Below are 24,921 nucleotides of genomic sequence, written 5' to 3'. Positions count from 1 at the left end.
AGCATTCTGCAAATACCTTCACCTCACAGGCTGTAGCAATCCAGGAAGATTGCTCACTACCACTTTCTCAAGGGCAACTAGGGATGGGCAATAATGTTGGCAGTAATGTCGTCGTCCCAAAAACAAATACAAGAAAGGTGTGATTTTTACCTCTAATGAGTATGATAAAGTAGGTATGCTAGATGGCAGTACTTGTAAGTCACTGGTCACAGAATGTCAAATCCATTTGTTGCCTGTGGCCACTCTATAATAATATTTAGCAGTAACTGCCACCACCTCCAGACCAATTGTCAACAATTTTCTTTTAAATGGATTCCCCTTTTTTAGATACCAATGATCTGTATTTTGATTTCAGTGCTTTCTGTTACCTCAGTTTTCAACGTTTGTACTTACTCTATAAAGCTTTAGAAAGACTGTTTGAAAGGACCGATAACCGTATAAGTAGAGAATAATAGACACAATCTGTACCACTTTTACAAGGTTTGCCTTAACTGTGATGTGATTTGTTGTCACAATTGGATTTATGATAAGCTTTCATTCTAGCATTATACATTATCACAGACATTAACATGCTCTCTGTTGGTCATATTTTTTGCAGCAGAAAAGCTCTCCTCCTATATTTTGGGTCATTCTACTCAATGACATTCATATAAATGTTTAATGATTAAAGCATCAACACTGCAAGTGTTGACACATAATTCCTCAAATTCATTCTGTCATGTAGCTTCAAAAAGTATTCATGGTTTAATGAGATCAAGGTAGCAAACATTTGGTGATTAAATAATCTAAGCATTCACTAAAGCTTTTTTAAAACCCAATCTTTAAAACAAAAATATGGATTGCAAGATGAGCTTTCCTTGCATTACTGCCAAATAGATCATCTTGCATGGATTTATGCTGCCTGTAGACAATGTCTTGGCTCACGATTATGACTTACCATTTGTACACACTCCATTAGGGGAACTCGGATGGCCTGATTCCCAGACAGTGAAACAACACAGGCTGGTGTCTCTGGTGAAGCTTCTAGCAAGGCAACTACTGCTTCTACTCCCATTCTGCTGGCCTGGATCATGGAAAAAGTGCAAAAACAAGGGTCAATGACAAGACAGCAATAACCTTCTTCATAGAAGAGTTTGCAGTAATAAAGCACCTTTTATATCAGTTAACATTTTGAGCCCACATGACTCTTCATCTGAACTGTTTCATATCTTCTTACTCAGAGATGACAGTATTGCCACTGAGATAAGCTGGAACTCTCAACAAGTGATTTTTTTGAGAAACTAAACCATGCAGGATACCATGAAGACTGAAAGAACTAAAGAGGTGAGTCAATCGATATATAGTTCAGTGATGTGTGCTCCTCAGTATTTAAATGGAGTACCATGGTTAGTTTGGAGGGTATTTTTTTTTATAATGTCAGGAACACTGGATCAATCAAAAAACATTCCCTTTGTCAGTAGTGCTGGATGACACTGGTGTTCCCTTACAAAAACAAGATCAAAGGTAGATCTAATTGAAGCATATTAAGGGGAGTAAACAGAGTTGATAGGGTGCATAGGGAGAAACCATGTCCTCTAGTCCAAAAACAATGAGTCGCAACATTATCAAGAAAAGTGTCTTCACACTTTCGTTGTGCAAATATACATATCTGACACTGTCTGAAAACACTTAAGGTAGATTTACTGGATATATTAAAACTTGGATTGATTATTCTTAGGTCACACAGAGTTATGAAACCATGAGTGAAATGGTAGATGGAGCCAAGATACAAATCAGCCATAATCTAATTTACTGGTTTGAGCAGCTGAATGCCATGTTGTTCCATTGTTCCTAACAACTGTTATGGAACTGGCATTCGGTCTCCCTCAAACTACCCAAACTGGTATAAGGAAGATCCAGTTACTTACCAGGATTCGATCAAATGCAGAAGGCGTACCACCTCTCTGGACATGCCCTAAGATGGTCACACGTGTGTCAAATCCCAGTCGTTTGACTACAAGCTATCAGAAACGTTTGTGAACGTACAGTTAGTTCTAATTGGTTTAACAGATAAAACTGAGACAACCCAAGAGTGGGTCTATTAGTAGAAGAGAAGGGAAATCCAGTAGAATCAATTTGTGTGCTTGTATTTTGCACTTGCACAATATTAGCCACAAGTTTAAGGTCCGCATGTTTAATGTTCAGTTTGAATTAATTTTGATACTCCTCAATAATTAAAACTGAACTGAATCTTTTGAAGTTACCTGGATAGAAGCTTAAGAGTTGATGTATTAAATTTATAGGAACAGAATAAACTATTAAGACCTAAAAGTCTAATTTTATTTCAGAGTGGAGACATCACTTTGCCAAGGGGTCTATTATTGAATAAAATAATCTTATCATGGTGATAGCCTGTTAACTAGTGTTGTCTTTCCTTACGTTTAAAAAGGACTTTGATTCTGTGACTGTGCTTTAATGTTAACGCTGAACCACTGGCAATATACCAATGAACCTCGGGAATGTTTGACAAACCCCAAGAGACAATTCTTACCCACTATTTTTGGCAACTCTTAAACATTTTCATCTTGTGAAAACCGTTAGGAGAAGAAGGTGTGGTTTCTTGGGGTTTCTTGCATAATCCAGTCATGAATGGTTCTGGACAATTAAACAACTAAAGGGGACAAGCAGGTTCCATAAATATCCCTATCCTCAATAAGTGGGGAAAACAGTGCTACAATGCAAAGATCAGGGCAAGAGCTATATAACTATCTATATAATTATCACCAGCCTGAAACCTGAAGTCTCTTTCTCAGGTCTGCAATTAGTTCAATTCATTCCACATGATATTATGAGACTGTGAAGACAAAAGCACCAGATGTAGCAAAGTTATGGGCCCTGATAATATTCCAGCTGCAGTCTTGAACACTTAGAGCTTGAGAACTAACTGTGCCCTTCACCAAGTTGCTTCAAGACAGTTACAACAATGGGATCTTTCTGGCAATGTGAAAAATTGCCCAGTTATACCCTGTCTACAAAAAGCAGGACAAATTACTGTCAATTACTGTCCCATCAGGCTGTTCTGAATCAACAAGTGGTAAAAGGTGTCAGCGACAGTGTTATCAAGTGGTTTACCCAATGCTCAGTTTAGATTTGGCCAGGGCCACTCGCTCCCCGACATTACTGCACACTCAACAAAAACAGGGACAAAAGGACTGATATCTAGCATGGTGAGTAACTGCCTTCAATTTGCCTCAGTGTGGCACCAAGGACTCCTAATTAAATTGAAGTCATTGAGAATCAGGGGAAAACTTTGCATTGGTTGGAGTCACATCTATTACAAAAGAAATTAGTTGTCGACACTGGAGGCCAATCTCCACAGCCTCAGGATGTTACTTCAGGAGTTCTTCAGGTCCTGAGTCCAACCACCTTGAGCTCTTAGTCAGAGATATTCTGTCAACCATCAGGACAGAAATAGGCATTTTTGCTTGACCACAGAAGAATATTTCGGACCTTTCACAACAATTCAGATAATAACACCATCCCTGCCCAAAACAGCAGATCTTGAACATGCGTGGCATGATAATATTCATGCAACACTAATGCCAGCAATGGCTATTTCCAATAACAGAAACTCTAACCATCTCCCTGTAATGTCACCATCACTGGATCCCTTACTATCAACATTCCTGGGATCACTATTGACCAAAAACTGAACACCATAGAAGCATTGTGTCTGCAGAAACAGGTCAGACGCTGGGAATTCTGCAGTAAGTAAATCCCCAAAAGTGGTCAACCATCTACAAGTAGGACTGATAAAATTGTCTCCACTTGCCTGGATGATTGCAGCTCCAACAACATGTAAGAGGTTTAATACCATCCAGTCAATCATAAAGCAGTCCACCTGAATTGCACCACCTTAAATATTCATTCTCTCCATCACAGGCACACAATGGTAACAGTGTGTATCATCTAAAAGACATTGCAGCAATTCATCAAGGCTCTTTCAGCAACACCTCTACCAACTAACTAAAGGAAGAAGTGCAGCAATGACATGGGATTAGCATTATACGCAAGCCCCTCTCCAAGTCACACAACATTCTGATTTGGAATTATAGCACCATCCATCACTGTCTTTCAGCATAAATGCAATACTTAACAGCAGTGTGGATAATTCAAGGAGGCAGATTAGGACCAACTTCTCAAACACAATTTGTGATGAGTATCACTGTCCTTGCCAGACAGTGATACCCATATACTGTGAATGGATAAAAAAAAGTCTTTGTCCAGGATAATCTTCTTGCTCTTGTTTCTGAAAGTAGCCACACTATCAGTCCCATTGTCAAGGCCTGGTGTTGTGCACATACTTATCTTGACTGAGATCTCTATGTAATCCCTTTCTGATATGATACAGACTGCACTTTATTCCATCTGACTTCATAAATATGTTTCTGTTGTTCTTAAAATCTCATAGTAATAGTATAAAATAATCAGGTAAAGAGGAAATCTTGGCTTATAAGCATAATTATTTTTGTATATAACTGGGCTACATTTGGAGTAGCCTTCCATTTCAGAAGGAAGTCAACTGCTGTACATCATACTGACCAGAATGACAGATTTCCCTCCATAAAGCGAAAAGTGGAGCAGATGGATTCTTGTGTAATCTCACCCTTGTGGTTTCAAGGTGGGTGTCACTGATATTATTCTTTTGTTGCATATTCATTTCATTAATTTTAAAATAGTGCGTCTGCTACAAAGATAGCTTCACTTTCCTTAATGCACAAGAAGAGCTTCATTACTTTTTGTTTTCTTTTCATATGTTCTTTTGAGTGAAGCAATGAATCTCATAAATTGTCCTGCATTTAAGGAAGTTATAATTTCACTTTTTAGCTTAGAATGCCAAATCAGTGCATCATAATAGGAAAGGGAAAGTGAACTTTATGTGACTCAAACATAAGGCAGTGCATAAAAATACAAAGCAGGCAAGTTGATTCATTACATCTGTTAATATAGCCGTAAAAATATACAAGCAACGCCATCACAGACATAGTTAAAAAGATATATCTTAGTCAGAAGTCAGATCAATGAATAAAAACATATGTAATTAAACATACCTATATTTCACATGTTAAAAGCTCCAATTAATTGACAGGTATAAGAACTTTGTTAGTTTTCTTCACCAATTATTATTTTCTGAATAATTCAATCCAGTTAACCCCAAGGCAAGTTGGATTAAAACTGCCCTTACCCAGGTAAAGTTACATTCTTATCATCTGCAAAACAAGGGAATTAATCTTTTCCACTTAACCTTCAGTTTCTAAAGCTGTCTTTTGAGAGATAATGGGGATGAAACAGAATTTTTTTGTTAGTTCCAATCGCAGGTGCAACAAGAGCAGAGAGGCCAAGAAGTATCTGAGAAATGTTTTATTTACTCAAAGTCACCATATACACAAATTAAAATTCAGTATAACCTCAATCTATAAAGTAGATATTTTGCAGCACCAAAGACAAGAGATCTATTAGACAGAAGTACACATCTCTGGAGTTCAACTCCTGCAGGACCACATTATGCCTTGATTATAGTACCTAGGATCAAAATATCCCATTACCTACACATTCCAAAAAGATTATTGGGAGTGAAGTAGCTGCCATTGTGCATTATAGATTATTATTGCCTTTTCATCCACACTAGAAATGTCACTTTTGAATTTTGTTTTCTTCACGACAAACTTCATACTTTTGGTGCATACACTACCAATAGTCCCAGAGGAATGGGATATCAGGATTTAATTTTTGTAAAAGCTGCACAAGCCCCTTTCACCAACCTTACAAGCAAAAACAAAATCTCTACCAATGTCATACATCCACTTTCTGCCCCTGTCTCATGAAGTACAGGATGTTTGTTTCCTGGAGGGATAAAGAAAGAGGGAACAGACGACAACTTCATCCTGGCACAAACTGCATTTTGTGAGATGTTTATTTATTTACTGCATGCAACATTCAGTTTTGAAAAACAAACTTCCTGGTTTTGACTCATGATACATGTACATGCATTTTTGAACAAATTCAACCTGTACTGCCTGTAATTTTCTCCATGATAAATGGTATGCAATTACCTCATCACATGACAAAACACAAAAGCAAAGCAAATGCAAACAGGAACACTCTCTTGGCTAAAACACTAGTGAGGGTTAATACATGCAGCAGTCATGTTGCAAATAAACACAGGCAGAAAGACAAAGGGCCATGCAGCAGTTGGTCAGAGCAGGAGTTGCACCACAAGAGGGCCCGTACTCACATCCTTAATCAGGTCAGAGGTTATAGGTTTGTTGTAACAATCTATTGCCCCTTCCGATATAATTATGATATTCAGCCTTTTCTTTTGGGCACGGTTCTGAGAGAAAAAAATAAAGAATACATGACACTACATCAAAATTCAGGCACCAGAGCATCTTCTGCCATTATAGTTTCCTTCCCAGGAGTCTACCTGGAGCATTGAAATCCTGGAATCTCTCCATCAAATTAGCTTCTTTGTTAAAATAAAGGGAGCATTCTTTTTAAATTAGATGGGGCCACACAGCAGAAGAATGCACCAGGAGGGAAACTACGGCAGCTAGTGCTCCACCTTGCCCCGAATCTTTTTCCAGGTACTCACATCCTTAACAACATTGGAAGGAATTGCCTTTCCTTGTCTGTCAATGGCTCCTTCTGCAACTATGATAATGTTCAACCTGGTGCCCCGGGAACGGTTCTAAAGAACGCAGAAAGAAATACTGGAAAAGTGAACATTTATTTTATGAGGCAAACACCATTCTAGTATTTTTTTTCCAAGGCTGTTCCATCAAGACGTTTAATTTGACTATATATTGTTTCAAATTGCCCGTACAATACTATTGCTGTTTTCTGGCAGTTTAATGAGAATATTAATGCCAACTGATCTATTTGAATGAATTAGCTAATGTAGGAATTTAACGTAAATGTATCAATTTCGCAATAAGCATCATTCGCTACCATTTCTTAATCACTGGCTAGATTATTTTTTAACAGGAACACTTCAAATTAATACACTCTACAAGTAACTGGAAACATTTAAAACTTTATTAAAATTATAATTTGGCTAAGACATGATGGAAGAATTGGTTTACTGCTTTTGGGGATTCTGTAGAAGTCAAAGCTAGTATATGGTCTGAAACAGAAGTAATCTTATCTTTCAGAGTCGGACACAGTTGGCCTCTCACAATTATGAAAACTTCCCATTTTGACTGTGCAATTAGTAAGTGTGAAACACTGTATTGGAGGATGCAGAGACAACATCAAAATAAGCAGTTAAACCAGAGTTTCACCTCAGGAAGTTCCTCAATTACCCAATGGTTACCTGCAAAATGCATTAGAAAAAGACACTGCTGTAACTTAACATTTTGAATAAAATATTTAGAATAAAGTGCAGAAGAGCATTGGGAAATGGCTAAATTATCAACCACAGGAGGGAGATTTAGAAGCCGTGAAGTGTATTTTGAGATTTTTGAACACGTAGAAGGCGAGATACAGGATTTCAAGTCCAACCTACGAGAAGCCTTAGTAAGGCACAAAATGCAGGATATCAATGTCAAGGGAGCACAACTTATTGCAGCAGCTGACGCTGATAGCATTGGTCTTTTTACGGTTCAGTAGTGATACTAAAAGATGAGCAGTGTGAAATCACAAAAGCTGGTTGTGAGGACAAAGGAAGTTGTGCAGAGCTGCAGTTGGTAGTCACCTGCATTGACACCAGAGTCAATTCCATACCTGCTATGGGATACATGTTCAAAACTACTTTAGGACTGATACAGATGCACTCGCAGCTCGCCCAAATATACATATATTTATGGAATCATCTTCCCGATACAGTAGCAGGGCCGTATGATGATCTTTCTGAATCAAAGAACTCTGATAGACCAAATGAATTTAGCTCTTTATAATTACAATGATCTTGTGATCTTACTGGAATAGAACACGAATGGGGAAGAGTTCCAGTGAGTGATGGTCAACAAGTAAAAATGTACAAGTATCTTCATAACAATCAGCTTAATTGTAAAATGAAGACAGACAACAATCAAATTATAAAAATGAACTTGAGTTGACCAAATGGAGGGTAAAATATATTCTGAGGATGTATTCATTTCAGAGACTCAGATAGCATCTTAGATCAGAGGCTAGACTCCTTGGACTTCCAAAAATGGTGGTAGGACCAGATGTGTAAGCCTCAACTATTTCCACCTGATTTCATATTTGCCAATGTGGAAAAGGGGCAGTGGTATGAATTATGCAGGAGAGAGATTTAAATACAATAAGACCATTTGAACTTAGCACCAAGTTTAAAGAAACTACATTTGGCTGTTGCAAGGCTAAACCACAGTGTGAAAATCATGAACTTACAGAATAGATATAAACACTCTTAAAACAGATCAGGTCTGTTTACTGTCATGGTCTGAAATTTAAATGCCCTGCTCTTCAAACTTTAAAAAAGATCTGGCAGTGATTATTAAAAAAAAATCTCTAGACTGTTTTGATTGACAGTCCAGTCGGGACAGGATCTGTTCTAGTAGTCTCAATAAAGCCATGCATTGACATTTCCCTTAGGCTATGCATCATAATTTCAAAAGCTACAATCAGAGCAGCAGCAAATTTTGACGTCGCAATTTCATTTATAATTTAAAAATGCTATCTAAAGATTAGGGTTCAGAACAGAAGCTTGTTTGTTTTTATAAACGATTAACCATTCAAGAAGATTTAAAAGCTTTGATGTTTTCATAAAAAGATTTTTTTTACTAACAAGTCTGATTTGTTCAAGTTCCACTTGATTTTAAAAGATTTATTTGCCTTTTCTTCTCTACATGGTTTTTGGGGTCTACCCTTATTACATAGTAGCTGTTAATTTAGCATAATGGTTGCGAGGGGCCGTTGGGTTGGATTGGGCATTAAGAGGGGCCCTGCAGAAGGAGGCAGTGAGGGTTGAATAAAGTGAGAGGGAATGAGTGGTGAGAGACAAATTACTTAAAATCTTATGCAATAACTGGGTACAAGTCCCTGAGAACTCAGGCAGGCTTTCTAACCAGCCAGCCTTGCCAGCCTGTGCACTTCCAGCACCTAACTCCATCCAGAACTCATCCAATGTCAAGCCCCACTCCCCTCCACCCATATCAGCACCTTTTACCAAGGCGAATTTGTAGATTTCCTGATTGAAATTTACCATCTCGGCACCCATAAATTCAGCTCAAGAAGTTAGACATGCAATTAACTCCACTGGTCTAGATATCCATCTGATATCTCTTCCTGATTTTATCATAAATGGTAACAAAAAAGTTGTGCTTATAATTTACGCTAGTCTCCAACTGTAAACTATTTCTGTGAAAGGTTATCAGCTTTTGGATGTCAATCACTTTTGGAATTATTTTTCTTACCAACATAATGCCACAGATGATGGATGGAAACTTTGCAGTGCTGTATGAAGTAATTTCATATCGTATAAAGGCGATTACCAGTTGCACAGCTTAGAATCTGATAATATGTTAGATAAAGCAACAGAACTAATATTTCTGTTAAAAGGCAAGATTCTGCAGTAATTACAGCAAAATTCAGAGTGCAATAATACACTATTCCTCATCCTATACTTTGACTTCGGATAGGCGATGGCCCAGTGGTATTATTGCTAGACTATTAATCCAGAGACACAGATAACGTTCTGGGGTCCTGGGTTCAAATCCTGCCATGACAGATAGTGGAATCTGAATTCAACAATGTTCTGGAATTAAGAGTTTAATGATGGCCATGAAATGATCACTTCTTTTCGGAGAAACCGATCTGGGTCACTAATGTCCTTCAGGGAAGGAAACTGCCATCCTTACCTGGTCTGGCCTACATGTGACTCCAGACCCACAGCAATCTGGTTGACTCTTAACTGCCCTCTGGGCAATTAGGGATGGGTAATAACTGCTGGCCCAGCCAGCGATACCCACATCCCATGAATGAATAAATTAAAAAAAGACTGACTTTTTCCATTTGTTATCAACAGAAGAAGGTCACACTCTCCTTCACCTGCGACCAAAATCCTTTGTCAATAGTACAAGAAGCATTATTTAAATCGTGAAACAAAAAGTGAATCCCAGCTGCTTACTTTCTGATTTTATTTTACCCATGAAACTCATTGGCATCATGCACTAAGAATTTGCCAATGTAAATCCTGTCTAATATAAATAACAAATACTAATTTCAAATTCACTGTTTCTACTAGGTCTAGCATTTCCAAAAAAAGCCAATGTCATGTGTCCTCTATGATGTTTTACCTCTGAGAGTTTCTGGCACATCTGATCCTCCCAGCCGTCTGCTGGAGGGCTTTCAGGGATGAAAACCCAGTCTGCACCACAAGCCAAGGCACTTACTAGAGCTAGGTATCTAAAAGCAAGAGATATTTCATTATCTTCCATTCCTCTCTTCAAAAAGATTCCCAGTAACTTCAATCATGTTGATCTTAAAACTACAGGTCAAATGTCACAAATTAGTTTGCTCACCCGCAATGTCTCCCCATCACTTCCAGCACAAATGTCCTCTGATGGCTGCAAAAGAATAGGGAAAGAGTTACAGAATTAATTATTTTATGTCTCCTCTCCCCTATCTGCTTCCACAACTTACAAAATAGTGTTCTCCTATTTGGAAGCCATGCCTGCTCCTGCTGTTTTAGGAAAGCAGTCTCTTTAAGGGTATGGAGATGACTAGCAGGAAAGCTATTGATGAGCCAGTCTTCCTTGATGAAATGTCTCTTGAAGAATTTTAATGGAAATCAAGCACATCATGAATGAGGGACAACTCTTGCATCAGTCCTACTGTTGGATGCTTTCAGTGAAAAGGTTACTACAATCTCTCAGACAATAGATAAATTGGCTCCTGAACTCAGTTGAGCTCTTCTCTACTACAATGCTTAACAGGAGGTTTTCATGGATCAGGATATGTATTCCAGGTGGACTCATACAGCCATAGAGCTGTACAACATAGAAATAGACACTTCGATCCAAATCATCCAGGCTGACCAGATATGCTAAGTTAATCTCATCCCATTTGCCAGCAGTTGGCCCATATCCCTCTAACTCTTCCTATTCATATACCCATCCAGATGCCTTTTAAATCTTGTAATTGTACCAGCCTCCACCACTTCTTCTAACAGCTCATTCCATATGCACATCACACTCTGCATGAAGAAGTTGCCCCTTATGTCCCTTTTAAACCTTTTCCCTCTCACCTCAAACCTACACCCTCTAGTTTAGGACTCCCTTACCCCGGGAAAAAAACAACTTTGGTTATTCGCCCTACACATGCCCCTCATGATTTTTTAAACCTCTGAGGTCACCCCTCAGATGTTTATAAAAGAGGTTTATAGGTTAAGTGAATAGGCACAGATCTGGCAAATGGAATATAAAGCAGGAAATTGCTTCTCCAAATTATTACACTACCATTACTGGGTATTGTTCAGAAAGTTCTGCAGGAGCAAAAAAAAACACTCCCTTGGCTTTACAGTGCTCATGAGCCATTTTCCCTGATACACAGAATGGTAATGGTAAATAATTTGGGGAAAGCATAAAATGAGGAATTGGTGATGAACACTCAAAGTATGTGAAAACAGTTTCGCTCATAACTATCGAGGTTTACAGGCATCACTAGATAGCCTCAGATATTTTAAATGTTATCAGTGCTGATTAATACAAGAAATTATAATGAGAAGAAGAGGAACTGAAAATTCTCAGCAGTTTGGTAGCATGTGTGGTGAAAGAAATTGAGCTAACTTAATGGATTTTTGAATTCACACAGGGTCTGGAATGGAAGTGGACAATCAGTTGAGAAAATTCATTTTCAATTAAATAGCTAAAAGTTAAAGTTGCCACAGTCCAGGTGGGTGATAGGACTGCTCTGTCATCGGAGAATTTAACCTGAGGGTCGCTGCATCTCAGGCAAGGGAGCAAGGTTGGTAACCTCAGATGATATGAGAATTGAACCCGTGCTGTTGACATCATTCTGCATTGCAAAGCAGCCATCCAGCCAACTGAGCAAATGACCCCACCTTATGGTGCTTGTTTCAAGCCCCATCACCCACACTGACTGTGTGTTTTAGTTAGCAGAGTAGGCACACCTAGACTAGGCCAATGCGGAGAGTTGAAAGAGGGATGTGAGGTGTGGTTGGGGTTTGGGAGGGCAGTGACGTGATGGATCACCCATTGGGTCCCCCTCTCCTCTGCTTGATAATGGCTTATAAGGCTTGCAGATATGGGTGCTGGCTGTCCCCTATAAGAACTGCCCTTCCAGGATCATGACAGGTAGCAATGGCTTTTTCTTTAAAAACAAAGCTCAGCAAGAAAACATTTCTTGCCACGTTCCTTGCAATCTTTATCTTCAAGCTTGGAGCTCCCACCTTAGCCAGTGGGTCACCTGGGGAGGTGATGGCCTAGTGGTATTATTGCTGGACTATTAATCTAGAAACCCAGGTAATGTTCTGGGAACCTGGGTTCGAATCCCACCATGGCAGATGGTGGAATTTGAATTCAATATAAATTAACAATTGTCAGGAAAAACTCCATCTGGTTCACTAACGTCCTTTAGGGAAGGAATCGGCCATCCTTACCTGGTCTGACTTACGTGTGACTCCAGACCCACAACACTTAACTGGCCCCTAGGCAATTAGGATTAGGCAATAAATGCTGGCCTAGCCAGAGATGCCCTCATCCTGTGAATGAATAAAAAAAATGCCAATCCTTGAGTTGGAGGACTTCCCATTGATTCTCCTCTGTCAGCAGCCCACCTATCAAACCTCCCTCATGATAGTTAATTAACTGCAGCATTCAAATTCCCAGTGATCCACCTAAAGCACACATGTGCAAGTTCAGGAAATAGCCTACATTTCTTGTTTGTGACTTAAATTGGAAGTCAAAGGCAATATTTCAGGTCTGTGGCCTTTCATTAGAATCTGAATACTGGATTATAATCTCTTTCTTTGTATTTGGGTCAGTTGTGCTGGGAAGTTAAAGCAGGAGCTTCAGCAATATGCAGTTCTGCACAGCAGCATTGAACAGGAAGGTCACAACATGACGACATCAAAGTAACATTGCAAAGTGTGAAGCCATAGTAAAATCTGCAGCAAGTGTACAAGACCTTAGCTTACAACTGTAATATTATAACTAGTTTTGGTGTGCTATAGAAATAATAATTAAAATAGATTCACACCAACATCAGCAAGGGGGTCACAATTATGAGGGGAATATTTTTTAAAAGTTAGCGATATTTCCATTCGAGTTGAGAGGACTAAAAAGCCCTCAGGTTATGAAAGGTCCTTCTACAGTCACAGTAATATTGTGGCAACAATCCACCATTTGTTGTGGTACAATTTGGCTGCATTTGTCAAGCAATGTGCATTGAGTTTAAGTAGTACCATAAAACCTGCAGCATTTAAATAAACACAAATATTACTGGTGTTTTCTAGAAAGCACACCTGTACCTGCAGCAAGGTTTCTACTCAAGATGTTTAATGTAATCATTAACACTCCAATACAAAGGGAATTTGCACCATCTGACAGGTGGTGGTATTGGCCATTTAGGTAACACTTACAAAGAGATAAATATTCTAGTTTTCTTTAACCATTTGCAAGTGACATATTTCAAGTGGCTTATGCCTGAAAGGATAAGGCCTTCCTGTTATTAAGATAAACTTGCTTAATCAGTTTGAAACATGCCATAAAACAACAGCGTGCTAAGCTCTGATGAAGGACACCCCACATAACAGCAGAATTATCAATAAACAGTTTTAAGAAAGTTAATTCTGTTGCCAACACATCAAAATGCTCTTGAAACCAAAATAAAATCAACCTCGCTTCAGAAATGGACATATAGTTAGTGTTTTGCCATCAAAGTATTTTTTGAACATGAGTATTGCTGAATAAAAAACACTTTGGCAAAGCATTTTGCCATGGCAATTAGCCAGAAATACAGAAAGGGAAGGTCATATTTATATTGCATGAAAGGAATGTGTTATTGTTTGGCAAGTGGACTCTGATTCACGAAGGCATTGCCATGGAGAATGTATTAGTTAATAATGACTGACTGGTGCATTCTCCATGGCAACACCTCTGTTTCCCCATGGCCTTAAGGTGAAGCATTAAACCTTGGCCATGTCTGCCCTCTCCAAGGATGTAAAAAAAATTACACGGCATGATTCAAAGAAATGAAGGAGAATATTTGGCAAAGGGAATGATGGGGGACAGGAGATGGGGGTAAGAAGCAGCAGGGGCAACAGAACAAATGGTCCTTATTGTAATGACATAGATTTTCTTTGCATTTACTCGAGGTGAAGGTAAATGGAGCAGTGGCAAGAGGTTTATAGAGTCATCTGGCAGTGAGCTCTCTTGTTCATAGGCCTTAAGAGCACTGATTCCTCTCCAAGTATCACAGAGATGAACTTCCTGAATTTCCATGGGACCTGTTCAAGTCTCCCAACTTAACTTCAGAATTCTAGAACACTTGTGTAATGATCATAAACATGCATTTTTACTGCTTGTTTGTTGGAGGATTCTACAAAATTTCCACTAAATTTACTATAGGCGATCAAAATAACACTTCGTGGAAATACATAGCTACAGTTTATAAACTGGGCATTGAAAAATAGTGGAGAAATAATCTTACAGTGATAAAGTGACACTTCAGAGCTTAGTGCAAAAATAAAAGCTTGTGGTTGTAGTAGTTAGACAGAAGAGAGGAGAGAGTAAGCATAAATGAGTCTTGTAAGGTTGGCAAGATTTAAGGTTTATTGTTTCACAGAGGGCAGTGCTGCAACCTCAAATGCTTAGCTAAATTACTTGGATAAAGGGACAGAAGGTATGGTTGCCAAAAATAATGATGGCACAAAGTCTGATAGGAAAGTAAATTGTGAAAAGAGACATAAGGAGGAAAAAAAAGTTTATAAATCGGTAAGTGAGTGGGCAAAGAAATGGCAAACGGAGTTTGACGTAGGAAGACATGAAATTGTCTGTTTTGGCAGGAATAATCATACTAATTATACAAATGGTGAGAAATTGTAGAGCTTTGAGATGCAAAAGGGTTTGGATGTCCTAGTGCATGAATCACAACAAGTTAGTATACAGGAGCAGCCAGTAATTGGGAAAGCTGATAGAATGTTTGAAAAGCATTAAGCTAATTGCCCAGGGCCTAAGGGAATTTATCCAAAAATACTGAGGGAGGCAAGGGAGGAGATTGCTGGGGCCTTGACAGGGATCTCTGTATCCTCTTCAGACACAGGCAAGGCCCCAGGATGCAGGAGAATAGCCAATGTTGCTCCTTTGTATAAGAAGAGCAACAGGGATAATCAAGAAAATTATAGATTAGTGACCCTTAGATCAGTGCTAGGGAAATTATTGGAGAAGATTGACATGATAGGCCAAAGGACCTGTTGCTGTGCTGTACTTTCCATGCTCTATGTTATCAATTGTCCTGAAGGAAATTAAATACAAAAGTAGGAAGTATATGTGTCAGTTATAAAGGGCATTGAGTTTCATACCTGGAGTACTCTAGTGGTACTGTATTAGCTTAATACTGGTAAACATTTTTGAGGAAGGATGTAAATATGTTGGAAGCAGCTCAGACAAAGAAAGATTACCACACTAATACCCAGAATAAGTAGGTTTTGTTATGAAGACAGATTGGACTGGCCTGGCTCATAATCTACTGGAGCTCAGAAGAGTAAGAGGTGACTTGATGAAAACAAATACAATCCTGAGGGGTCTTGACAGTGTAGATGTGGAGAGGATGTTTTCTGGGAGAATCTTGAACTAGTCATTGTTTAAAAATCAGGGGTCATGCATTTTAAACAGAGATGAGGCAAAAACAGTTCTCTTAGAGGGTTATAGGTCTTTGGAACTCACTTCCAGAAAAAGTAATGGAAGCAGAGCTTTTGACTGTTTTAAGGTGAAATAACTGCACAGAAGCTGGTACTCCATCACCAAGCCACCCTTTATTAATACATACACAGTACACTAACTTGGAGTCAGTCTCTCAAGATTCTGAATCCCCTGTTTATATCTGTCAGCCAGGGCTCCCTGATTGGCCCAGGTTGTCAACCCGAATTGAGAATCTCATAGTCAATAAGATCCACCTGGTTCCAATCACCGCAAAAGGCAAAGTAGATAGACTCTCAATCAACAAAGGGATATAAAGTTGTCAGGGGTAGATGGGAATGTGGATTACAATTGAACCAGCTGTGATTTATTGAATAATGGAGCACAGCCAAGGGGCTGAATGGTACACTCTTGTTCCTTGTCCATTTATTCATCTGTTCATAGTAAATTCAAAAGAAACTGTCTTTACTCAGAGAATGCTGAAAAACCGGAACATACTATTGTAGGGAATGGTCAAAATGAAAAGCATTGGTACATTTAAGTGGAAGCTAGATAAGCACGAAGGAGAAAGAAATAGAGGATTATGCTGATAGCTGAGGAAAGATGGGAAATGGTTTGAGTGCAGCACAAACAATGGGATGAAATAATGAGAAAAATGGCCTGGTTATGTGTTGAATTTTCTACGATTGCTTTGTATTTCAATTCTGACTGCACAGTATTTAATGTCCTCTTCTAGATTTACCTCTGAGCAGTGGTCATGATGGCATCCACCACTTCAATAATGCGGTGCAAAGCAGAATCTGTACCGATGGTCATGTCTGTTCCACAGAAATCATTGTCGATAGATCCAACCATGCCTACAATGTTTAAGTGGCTGTACTTCTGAGCTGCTGCATGGTCAATTTTACCTATGTAGCGAAGGAAGGGAAGAAGCATGACAAGAAGATTTTTGAACACCTCATCAGTCAGGATCAAGGTACAAGTAATTCAGAATAATTTTCATCCAGTAAATCGTAGCACATATAACACATCAACAGATTATATAATTGTGAAAATATACAATTTTCTTAAGTCTGGTATTTTCAGATGAATCTTAACTTCCCAAAACAAATGACAAAGGTTAACCGAAAATATGTTTAGAAGAGGAATATGGGAAACAGGCTGTTCATTTAGATATGTAATGATTGATTGATTGATTGATTTTATCGTCACATGTACCAAACTACAGTGAATAGCTTTGCTTACAAGCAGTACACGCAGATCACAGCAAGCAAAGGATGTACAGATCAAAAACACTTAGAGGCATACAAGTTACATTGCAGGTTACATTATTTGAGGCTACAGTCCATTCAACAGTCTGATAACGGCCCGAAAGAAGCTGTTCCTGAGCTTGTTCAGGCGTCTGTGTACTGAGTACCCTCACTTTAATAGTCATTCAATCCTGAAGCACAAGCAACCAACCACCTCAGGTCTCATGAAGCTTGACAGTTTAAATAAGAAGGACAATCTGTGGGCCAAAACATGCATGAAGTTTCACCAAGGCACAATCAGCTATTTAATAAACCATCAACCCTACACCACTCACAACACAGCCAGATTGACTCACCAATAATTTATTTAATACAATTCATCTTAGGTACTGCCAAGTAAACTCAGCTCCAGTTTCCAGTGCAGGCTTTACGGGCAGCACGGTGGCTCAGTGATTCGCACTGCTGCCTCACAGCACCATGGACCGAGGTTCAATTCCAGCCTTGTGTGATTGTCTGTGTAGAGTTTGCACAGTCTCCTTGTGTCTGCATGCGTTTCCTCCAAGTGCTCCGGTTTCCTTCCACAGTCCAAAGATGTGTAGATTAGGTGGATTGGCTATGCTAAATTGCCCACAGCGCCTAGGGTACGGGGTGGGATGCTCTTCAGAGGGTCAGTGTGGACTCGATGGGCCTGCTTACACGTTGTAGGGATTCTATGAGTCTTGGTCCACACATTAACAAGAAATGGATCCAAATGTTTTGAGACTGGCTACTCTAGACATCACAGCATTTCAAATAAAACCGTAGCCACTGAAAATTGGGATTGAAAACTCTGGCTGAAGTCATAAACAATACAAAGGAATGTTGGTGGAAGCTTTTAGTCCAGGACACAACTCCAGGAGCTTCTGGGGGTCATTTACTAAACCCCACCATCTTCAGCTAATTTATCAATAACATTCCCTTCAGCACAAAGTCAGAAGTGGGGACAGCTGCTGATAATTGTGCAGCACTCAAATAACAATGGGGTCTATGTCTGCGTGTGCAGAATTTGAACAATGGGTTTAGGCTGATTAGTAGCAAACAACATTTATTCCAGGCAATTACCATCCTCAACAAGATAATATTAGCATTTGCCCTGATATTCAATGACATAACCAACATCAAATGCCCCATCACCAGCATCCTGGTCACACCAGGGAGCCAAGGCTTAACTGAACAAACTACTCGCATACTGTAGCTACAGAAGCAGGTCAGAGGCTCTGCAGCTAACAACTCACTGCCTGATCTTGTCCATCATTGACAAGGGGCATACTGGGAGTAATGGAATTTTGGCCGCTTTCCTGGATGGGTACAGCTCCAACAATGCTCAAGAAGCTTGATACTACCGAGGAGAAAGTACCTTGGTTGGTTTCCCATCCACCACTGACAAACTATGGCTGCTGCTGTATAAACTACAAGACATACTGTTGAAATTCTCTACGGCTTCAACAATAAATCCACATCCTCTCCCACCTAAAAGATAAGGGCTCTCGGTGCACCTTTAACTTCACTTCCAAAGCACTTCAATTTGACTTGGGAATGTATGGTGTTCCTTCATTCATGCTTGGTCAGATCTATTGAACTTCCTACTTAACAGCACTGAGAAAACACTGTTACAATGTGGACTGCTGTGGCTTAGCAGTATATGATCCTAACCAGGAGTGGGAGCTGCCTGCAACGTCAGCTGTTTGTCTTGCCTGAACTTAAAAGTGTGAAGGACATTAAACAGATCAGGTTACACAAAGCAGTAGCCTGAATAATCAGATTACAGATTCCAGGCTCTATCTCAGGGAAAATGAATCTATCACCTTGACTGCAAAGAGAAGTAGCCTTAGATTTAATTTTGCACATCTGGTTTTGCGGGCCTTGTGAAAATTGGGAGCTGAAAGAAGTGAGAATGGTTCCTCTGCAGCACAGCATGTTTTTTAAGAGGATTGCTGATGCTTGTAGGCCAGGTGAAATACAAGATTTTGTTTTCTGTCAATACTCTCAAAAAGCTAATCTGTCATGATTAGACCCTCTCTCCAGGATCACCACTGCAGCCCCTCTCCTCTCAGCTAGTTAACCCAGCAAACCAATGTTCTTATCCCATAGATCTCGAACGCATCACCAGCACCTCCCAAGTCAGGTTGGTTCCTACTCAGAAGATTGTGAAAACAAAATTCAAGTGAGCTTATCCAGTAATGTTCGGCAGGACCTCCTCGTTCCTTGCCTTTCCAAGTCTCCGTCAATTGCTCTCCATTCCTTATACATTTTAAAATTCACACCTATGTTTGGAAATCTCTCAAAGACCTGGATTCACCATTCCTCCATGAGAAACATGGGAAATAGGAGGACTAGGCCATTCAGTCTCTCACCCCTGCCCAGCCATTCAACAAGATCATGGTTAATGTGCCCCTGGCCTTAATTCCTCTTCCATGCCAGATCAGGTGTCAACTGGGGTGGCACAGTGGCTCTTGATAAGTCAAACCCTGGAATCAGCCCACTGAATCTCTTTTGAACTTCTTCCAATGCCAAAACATCCTTTTTCAAATGTGAGGACCAAAACTGTTCACAGTACTCCAGGTGTGACCTCACCACCAGCCTTTACCATTGTAACAAGATTTCCCTAGCAATAAATACCAAAATCACATTTGCTTTTTTAATGACATGTAATCCCTGTATGCTAACTTTGTGTTTCACGTAGAAGAACACCCAGATCCCTCTGCGCTGCTCTTTTTTGGAGTCTCTCTCGGTTTAAATAACATTCGATCTCTTGATTCTTCCATCCAAAGTTTGGGTCTGGGTGGGATATTCTTTGAAGGGTTGGTGCAGACTTAATGGACCAAATAGTCTCTTGCTGCACTGGAAGGATTCTATGGTTCTAACTCCATATCTACCTACTCTTTAAAGGTTTTCAGCAATTCAACATTCAGAATTCTCTGGGTAGCGAATTCCAAACATTCACTACTCTGAGAGAATAAATTCATTTGCATCTCAGTTTTAAATGAGCGTCCCCTTATTCTGTAACCTTGTTTGAGATTCCTTGACTAGTGGAAACACCTTCTCGATATCTATCCTGTCAAGCCCTCTCAAAATCTTACATGCTTCAATAAGATTCCCCTCAATCTTAACTTCAATGAATAAAGGCCGAATTTGTTTGCTGGTCTTGATAAGTCAACCCCTTCATCACTGGAATCAACCTACTGAATCTCTTTTGTTTCACTCATTCACAGGATGAGGGTGTCACTGGCTAGGCCAGCATTTGTTGCCCAGAGGGCAGTTAAGAGTCAACCACATTGCTGTAGATCTGGAGTCACATGTAAGCCAGACCAGGTAAGGATGGCAGTTTCCTCCCCTAAAAGATGTTAGTGAACCAGCTTTGTTTTTCCCTGACAATTGATTTGTGGTCATCATTTAGACCCTTAATTCCAGATATTTATTGAGGTTAAATTCCACCATCTGCCATGGCAGGATTCGAACCCGGGTCCCCAGAGCATTACCTGGATCTCTGGATTAACATTTCAGTGATAATACCACTAGGCCATTGCCTCCCCTGCCTCCAATGCCAAAACATCCATATGAAATGTGGGAACCAAAACTGTCCATGGTATACCAGGTGTGGCCTCACCATCAGCCTTTACAGTTGTAACAAGATTTCGCCATTTTTAAAATTCAAACCTCCTAGCAATAAAGGCCAAAATCCCATTTGCCTTCTTAATTACTTGTGACACCTGCATGCTAACTTTGTTTCACCTAGGAGAACATCCAGATCGCTCTGCGCTGCTCTTTTATGGAGTCTCTCTCAGTTTAAATAATTGTCTATCTCTTGATTCTTCCTACCAAAGTTCATGACCTCACAATTTCCTACATTAACCTCCATCTGCTATGAATTTGCACTCACAATTGACCTATATTGTTGCAAATACTTTATGTCCTCATTTAACACACCCTCCTACCTATTTTTGCATCTTAAGTGAATTTGGACACATTACTCTGCATTACATTCTCTCCCCCTCTTCCAAATCTTGATATAGATTGTAAATAATTGAAGCTCTAGAACTGATACTTGTGGCACTTCACATTATGTATTTCCAACCTCAACGAAAAATCATTAATCCAGACTCTGGATGTCTACTGCATGTTCTGTCCATATCAATACATTACCCTCAATACAGTGAGATCTGAGCTTGTGCAACAACCTCTTATATACCACCTATCAAATAGCTTCTGAAAATGCAAATACATCCAGTCTACTGATTCCCCTTTATCGGGGAATATCCTTGAATATCCTCAAAGAACTCCAGCAAATACTTCAAACATGATTTCCCTTTCACAAAACCACGTTGACACAGTTTGATAATATTAAGGTTTTCTAAATGCCCTGGTACTTCTTCTTTAGTAATGGGCCCTAGCATTTTCCCAAGGACATATGTTAGGTTAACTGGTCCATAGTTTCCAGCTTCATAAAGGTCTTCATTCCGAAGAAAGTCATACTGGACTCAAAAAATCAACTTTTTTCTTTTTCCACAAATGCTGCCAGACCTGCTGAGTTTCACCAGCACTTTCTGTTTTTATTTTATCTCAGATAATTGTGTTGCTCCAATTCTGGCCTTCTGGTCAATACTTGCTCTATCATTGATAGATGCGCCTTCAGATGCCTAGGTCTTCGAATCTTTATCTCCCTCCCATAGCTTTTTAAACTTCTTTCCTCCTTTAAGAATCTCCTGAAATGCACATGTGTGGCAAAACTTTTGTTCACCAAGCCCTGAAATTTGTTTTATAATGCTCTTTTGAACTCCTTGGGTTGTTATATTGCAGCAAACTTGCCACATGAATAAACATGATTGTTACTCTGCAATGACACAGCCAATGTCTCATCTGAAGTAATCCAACAATGCTGAGGTTATTATGCATGATTTGTTAACTGAATCTGACTCAGAACAAGGTACATGACAAACTGACTTAACAAGACAACTTGCACTGTACAGATTCCAGCATCTGCAGTAATTTGGTCCTACTCTTGCACTGTTCAGTAACCCATGAAATGTTGAGCATTACTTTCTTCAAACTCTTCTGGTTTAGGTTGACAGCTGCACTAATTACTTTAATATGTCATCACATCACAGTCTTAAAGCATCCTTTTGGAAAATAATCAGAAGTAACACAAAATTTCTCTCTGCTCATCAATGTAGGTAGAATGTAGAAGTGTGGCTATGTCACTTGTGCACCTGAATATTGATTAATACATTTGCAAGATCATTAAAATCAAATGGATTTCACCAGAAAATTCTTTCCGAAATGGTGGCCATATTTCCACCAAATTAGGTCACTGCATGGAGAATTCATAATGAGTTCAGCAAGTTAATAGCAGATATGAAAATATAATTAAAATATCATTACAAACCAGCCTCAGTACTTCCCTGAACTCAATATCACTTTCAACTTAATTGATGTAATCACTGTATCTTTATAAATTTCAAATCTTATTGAAATTAAAAGCTCTCAATAAATCAGAAATCTCATTATTAAAGAATCATGGGTGAAACTGGTATCAATATTTTCTCAACTGAGTTGCACTAAACCATAAACATTGCAGAATATGTGACAGCCATAGATTAACTTATTATCTACAACAGTAAAGCAGTAGTTGCTACTTAGCAATTTCTAAAGACTATCTTTAAAATACACCATTTTATACATGATTCATATTTCTTTTCAAAGACTGCATGGATATGGCACTTACACTGCTAGTGGCAATACTTACGCATTTTCAGGCAAAGACTTTTGTATTTTTTAAAAATGGCACTGAAAGCAAAAAAGTATAACTTCACAAGGATTATTGTTATGCGGAATACCACTCTATATCCGGTATCTGAAAGAAAAGCCACAGGACCCAAACACAAAATATACCTTGTTGGATGAGTTCCTGCAGTAGGCCTTGCCATTCTTCACGAAAGAGATTTGCACCAGTTAAGCTACCATCTCCACCGATCACACACAGGTTTGTTATGCCGTGTTGGATGAGATTGTTGGCAGCCCGGAGACGACCCTCACGGGTACGAAATTCTTTACAGCGTGCGCTTCCAATAACTGTCCCACCCTGAAAACAAAGCACACAGGTTCCTGGTGATCTTCCTCATATGTTTTTGTGAGAGATCAGAGCAACCACTGAAGAACTTTAAGTGACTACATTCAAAATGTATAAAAGGAGTGAAATTGTCACTCAACTAGCTATTTCGCATTGAGTCACATACTACAATAAATACAGAAAGAATAAACAAAAAGCAATTAGGGATGCAAAGAAAGAGTATGAGAATCAATTAGATGCTTGACTATGAAGAGTACATAAAAGTCTTCTCATAGGAAGGGTGATGTTTATTGAGTATTTAAAAATATGATATTCTTGTGGTGGTGAAGGGCATCACTGAGGGTCTAAAGCTTCATAGAGTCTTAGAGTCGTAGAATCATACAGCATGGAAACAAACCGTTTGGTCCAACTCATCCACGCCAACCAGACATCCCAATCTGATCTTGTCCCATTTGCCAGCATTTGGCCCATATCCCTCTAAACGCTTCCTATTCATGTACTCATCTAGATGCCTTTTAAATGTCATAATTGTACTAGTCTCCATGACTTCCTCTGCATTTTGTCTTCAAGAAAGAAGAGAATGCTGCCCTTGCAAAAGTAAAAGAGGGAGACAGTAGAGATACTGAATACAATAAAAATAAAGAGGCTACCAGTCTCCAATCCAAATAGATGCATCTGACGTTACTGAAGGGATGAAACAAAGATGAAATAAAGCTCTGCAGTGTAAGAAACAGTGAGGACTGTATCAGCTTCGAGAGGATGTAGACTGATAGAATAGGCAGATTAAATTTAACACAGAAATGGTTGAGTGGTGTGTTTTGATAGAAAGAATGAGCAGAGGAAGCAATTAGGAACTGAATGATGTAATTATAAAAGAAAAAGCAAGGTGTGTTGGATGGCACAGTTGCAGGGGAAGGTGGTGACTGGTTATGTAGGCTTCAGCTGGTGTACTTGTTCAAACCTGGGCACTACACATTAGGAAGGATGTCAAGATTTTGTCGAGAATGCGGGAGTGATTCACGAGAATGTTACGAGACACAGGGAATTTCATTGTCTGAAGAGAGTGGAAAAGCTGTGGTTGCTGTTCTTGGAGCAGAGAATGTTAAGGAGAAGCTTAAATAGAGGCATTCAAAGTCATGGATGGCTTTGTTACAGTAATTAGGAGAATTATTTCAATTAGCAATGGGATTGTTAACCAAATGACATAGATTTCAGGTGAATGGCAAAAGACTTTCATGAGCCCTCTGATGAAATGCCCAAAAGGATGGATGAAGTTGATTCAACAGTAACATTCGAAAGAGAACTGGATCAATATTTGGAGGGGAAAAATATTGCAGGGCTATGGGGGAAATGTCCAAGGTGACTTTAGTGCAACTGGATAAGGTTATCTTGACAAAATGCTTTGAGTGTCAACACTTGTCTGTCTAGACATTGACTCCACTCACTGTGCCAAATTTGGACTTCTGTGGCAACCTATTGCACTGTCTCGAGCCATCCGATGATGATCTGCCATAATAACCGTGAGCACTGGATCTCTGGAAGTCTCTTACCTGAGCTGCTCACATTTGCTTCATCTAAACTGCATTAAGACAATGACATACCCAACATCTAACTCCCATCTGCTTCATCCACTTGGACAGATGGAGTTCAATCCAGGCAAATGCGAGGTGATGCATTTTGGAAG

At 39.4% G+C, this 24,921-nt stretch overlaps 1 protein-coding gene across 5 annotated transcripts in view; it reads right to left on the bottom strand.

Moving 5' to 3' along the window:
• pfkpa (phosphofructokinase, platelet a) overlaps positions 1-24,921 on the bottom strand; it is a 107,352-nt gene that overhangs the window by 57,181 nt on the left and 25,250 nt on the right. For 3 of the 5 annotated variants that reach the window (XM_048614710.1, XM_048614726.1, XM_048614717.1), the window contains exons 4-11: positions 23,060-23,249; positions 16,624-16,789; positions 10,524-10,568; positions 10,299-10,407; positions 6,632-6,727; positions 6,275-6,370; positions 1,908-2,000; positions 938-1,063 (exon numbers count right to left, since the gene is read on the bottom strand). In XM_048614710.1, coding sequence (XP_048470667.1) covers positions 938-1,063; positions 1,908-2,000; positions 6,275-6,370; positions 6,632-6,727; positions 10,299-10,407; positions 10,524-10,568; positions 16,624-16,789; positions 23,060-23,249 — 921 coding nt within the window. The remainder of the gene's footprint in view (positions 1-937; positions 1,064-1,907; positions 2,001-6,274; positions 6,371-6,631; positions 6,728-10,298; positions 10,408-10,523; positions 10,569-16,623; positions 16,790-23,059; positions 23,250-24,921) is intronic. The other 2 variants (XM_048614736.1, XM_048614742.1) reach the window with 1 other exon arrangement.

The sequence above is a fragment of the Rhincodon typus genome, chromosome 2 (genome assembly GCF_021869965.1).
Source record: "Rhincodon typus isolate 14 chromosome 2, sRhiTyp1.1, whole genome shotgun sequence".
Taxonomy (NCBI): domain Eukaryota; kingdom Metazoa; phylum Chordata; class Chondrichthyes; order Orectolobiformes; family Rhincodontidae; genus Rhincodon; species Rhincodon typus.
The sequence above is the reverse complement of the archived record's forward strand: the minus strand, read 5'-3'. Positions and strand labels throughout refer to the sequence as shown.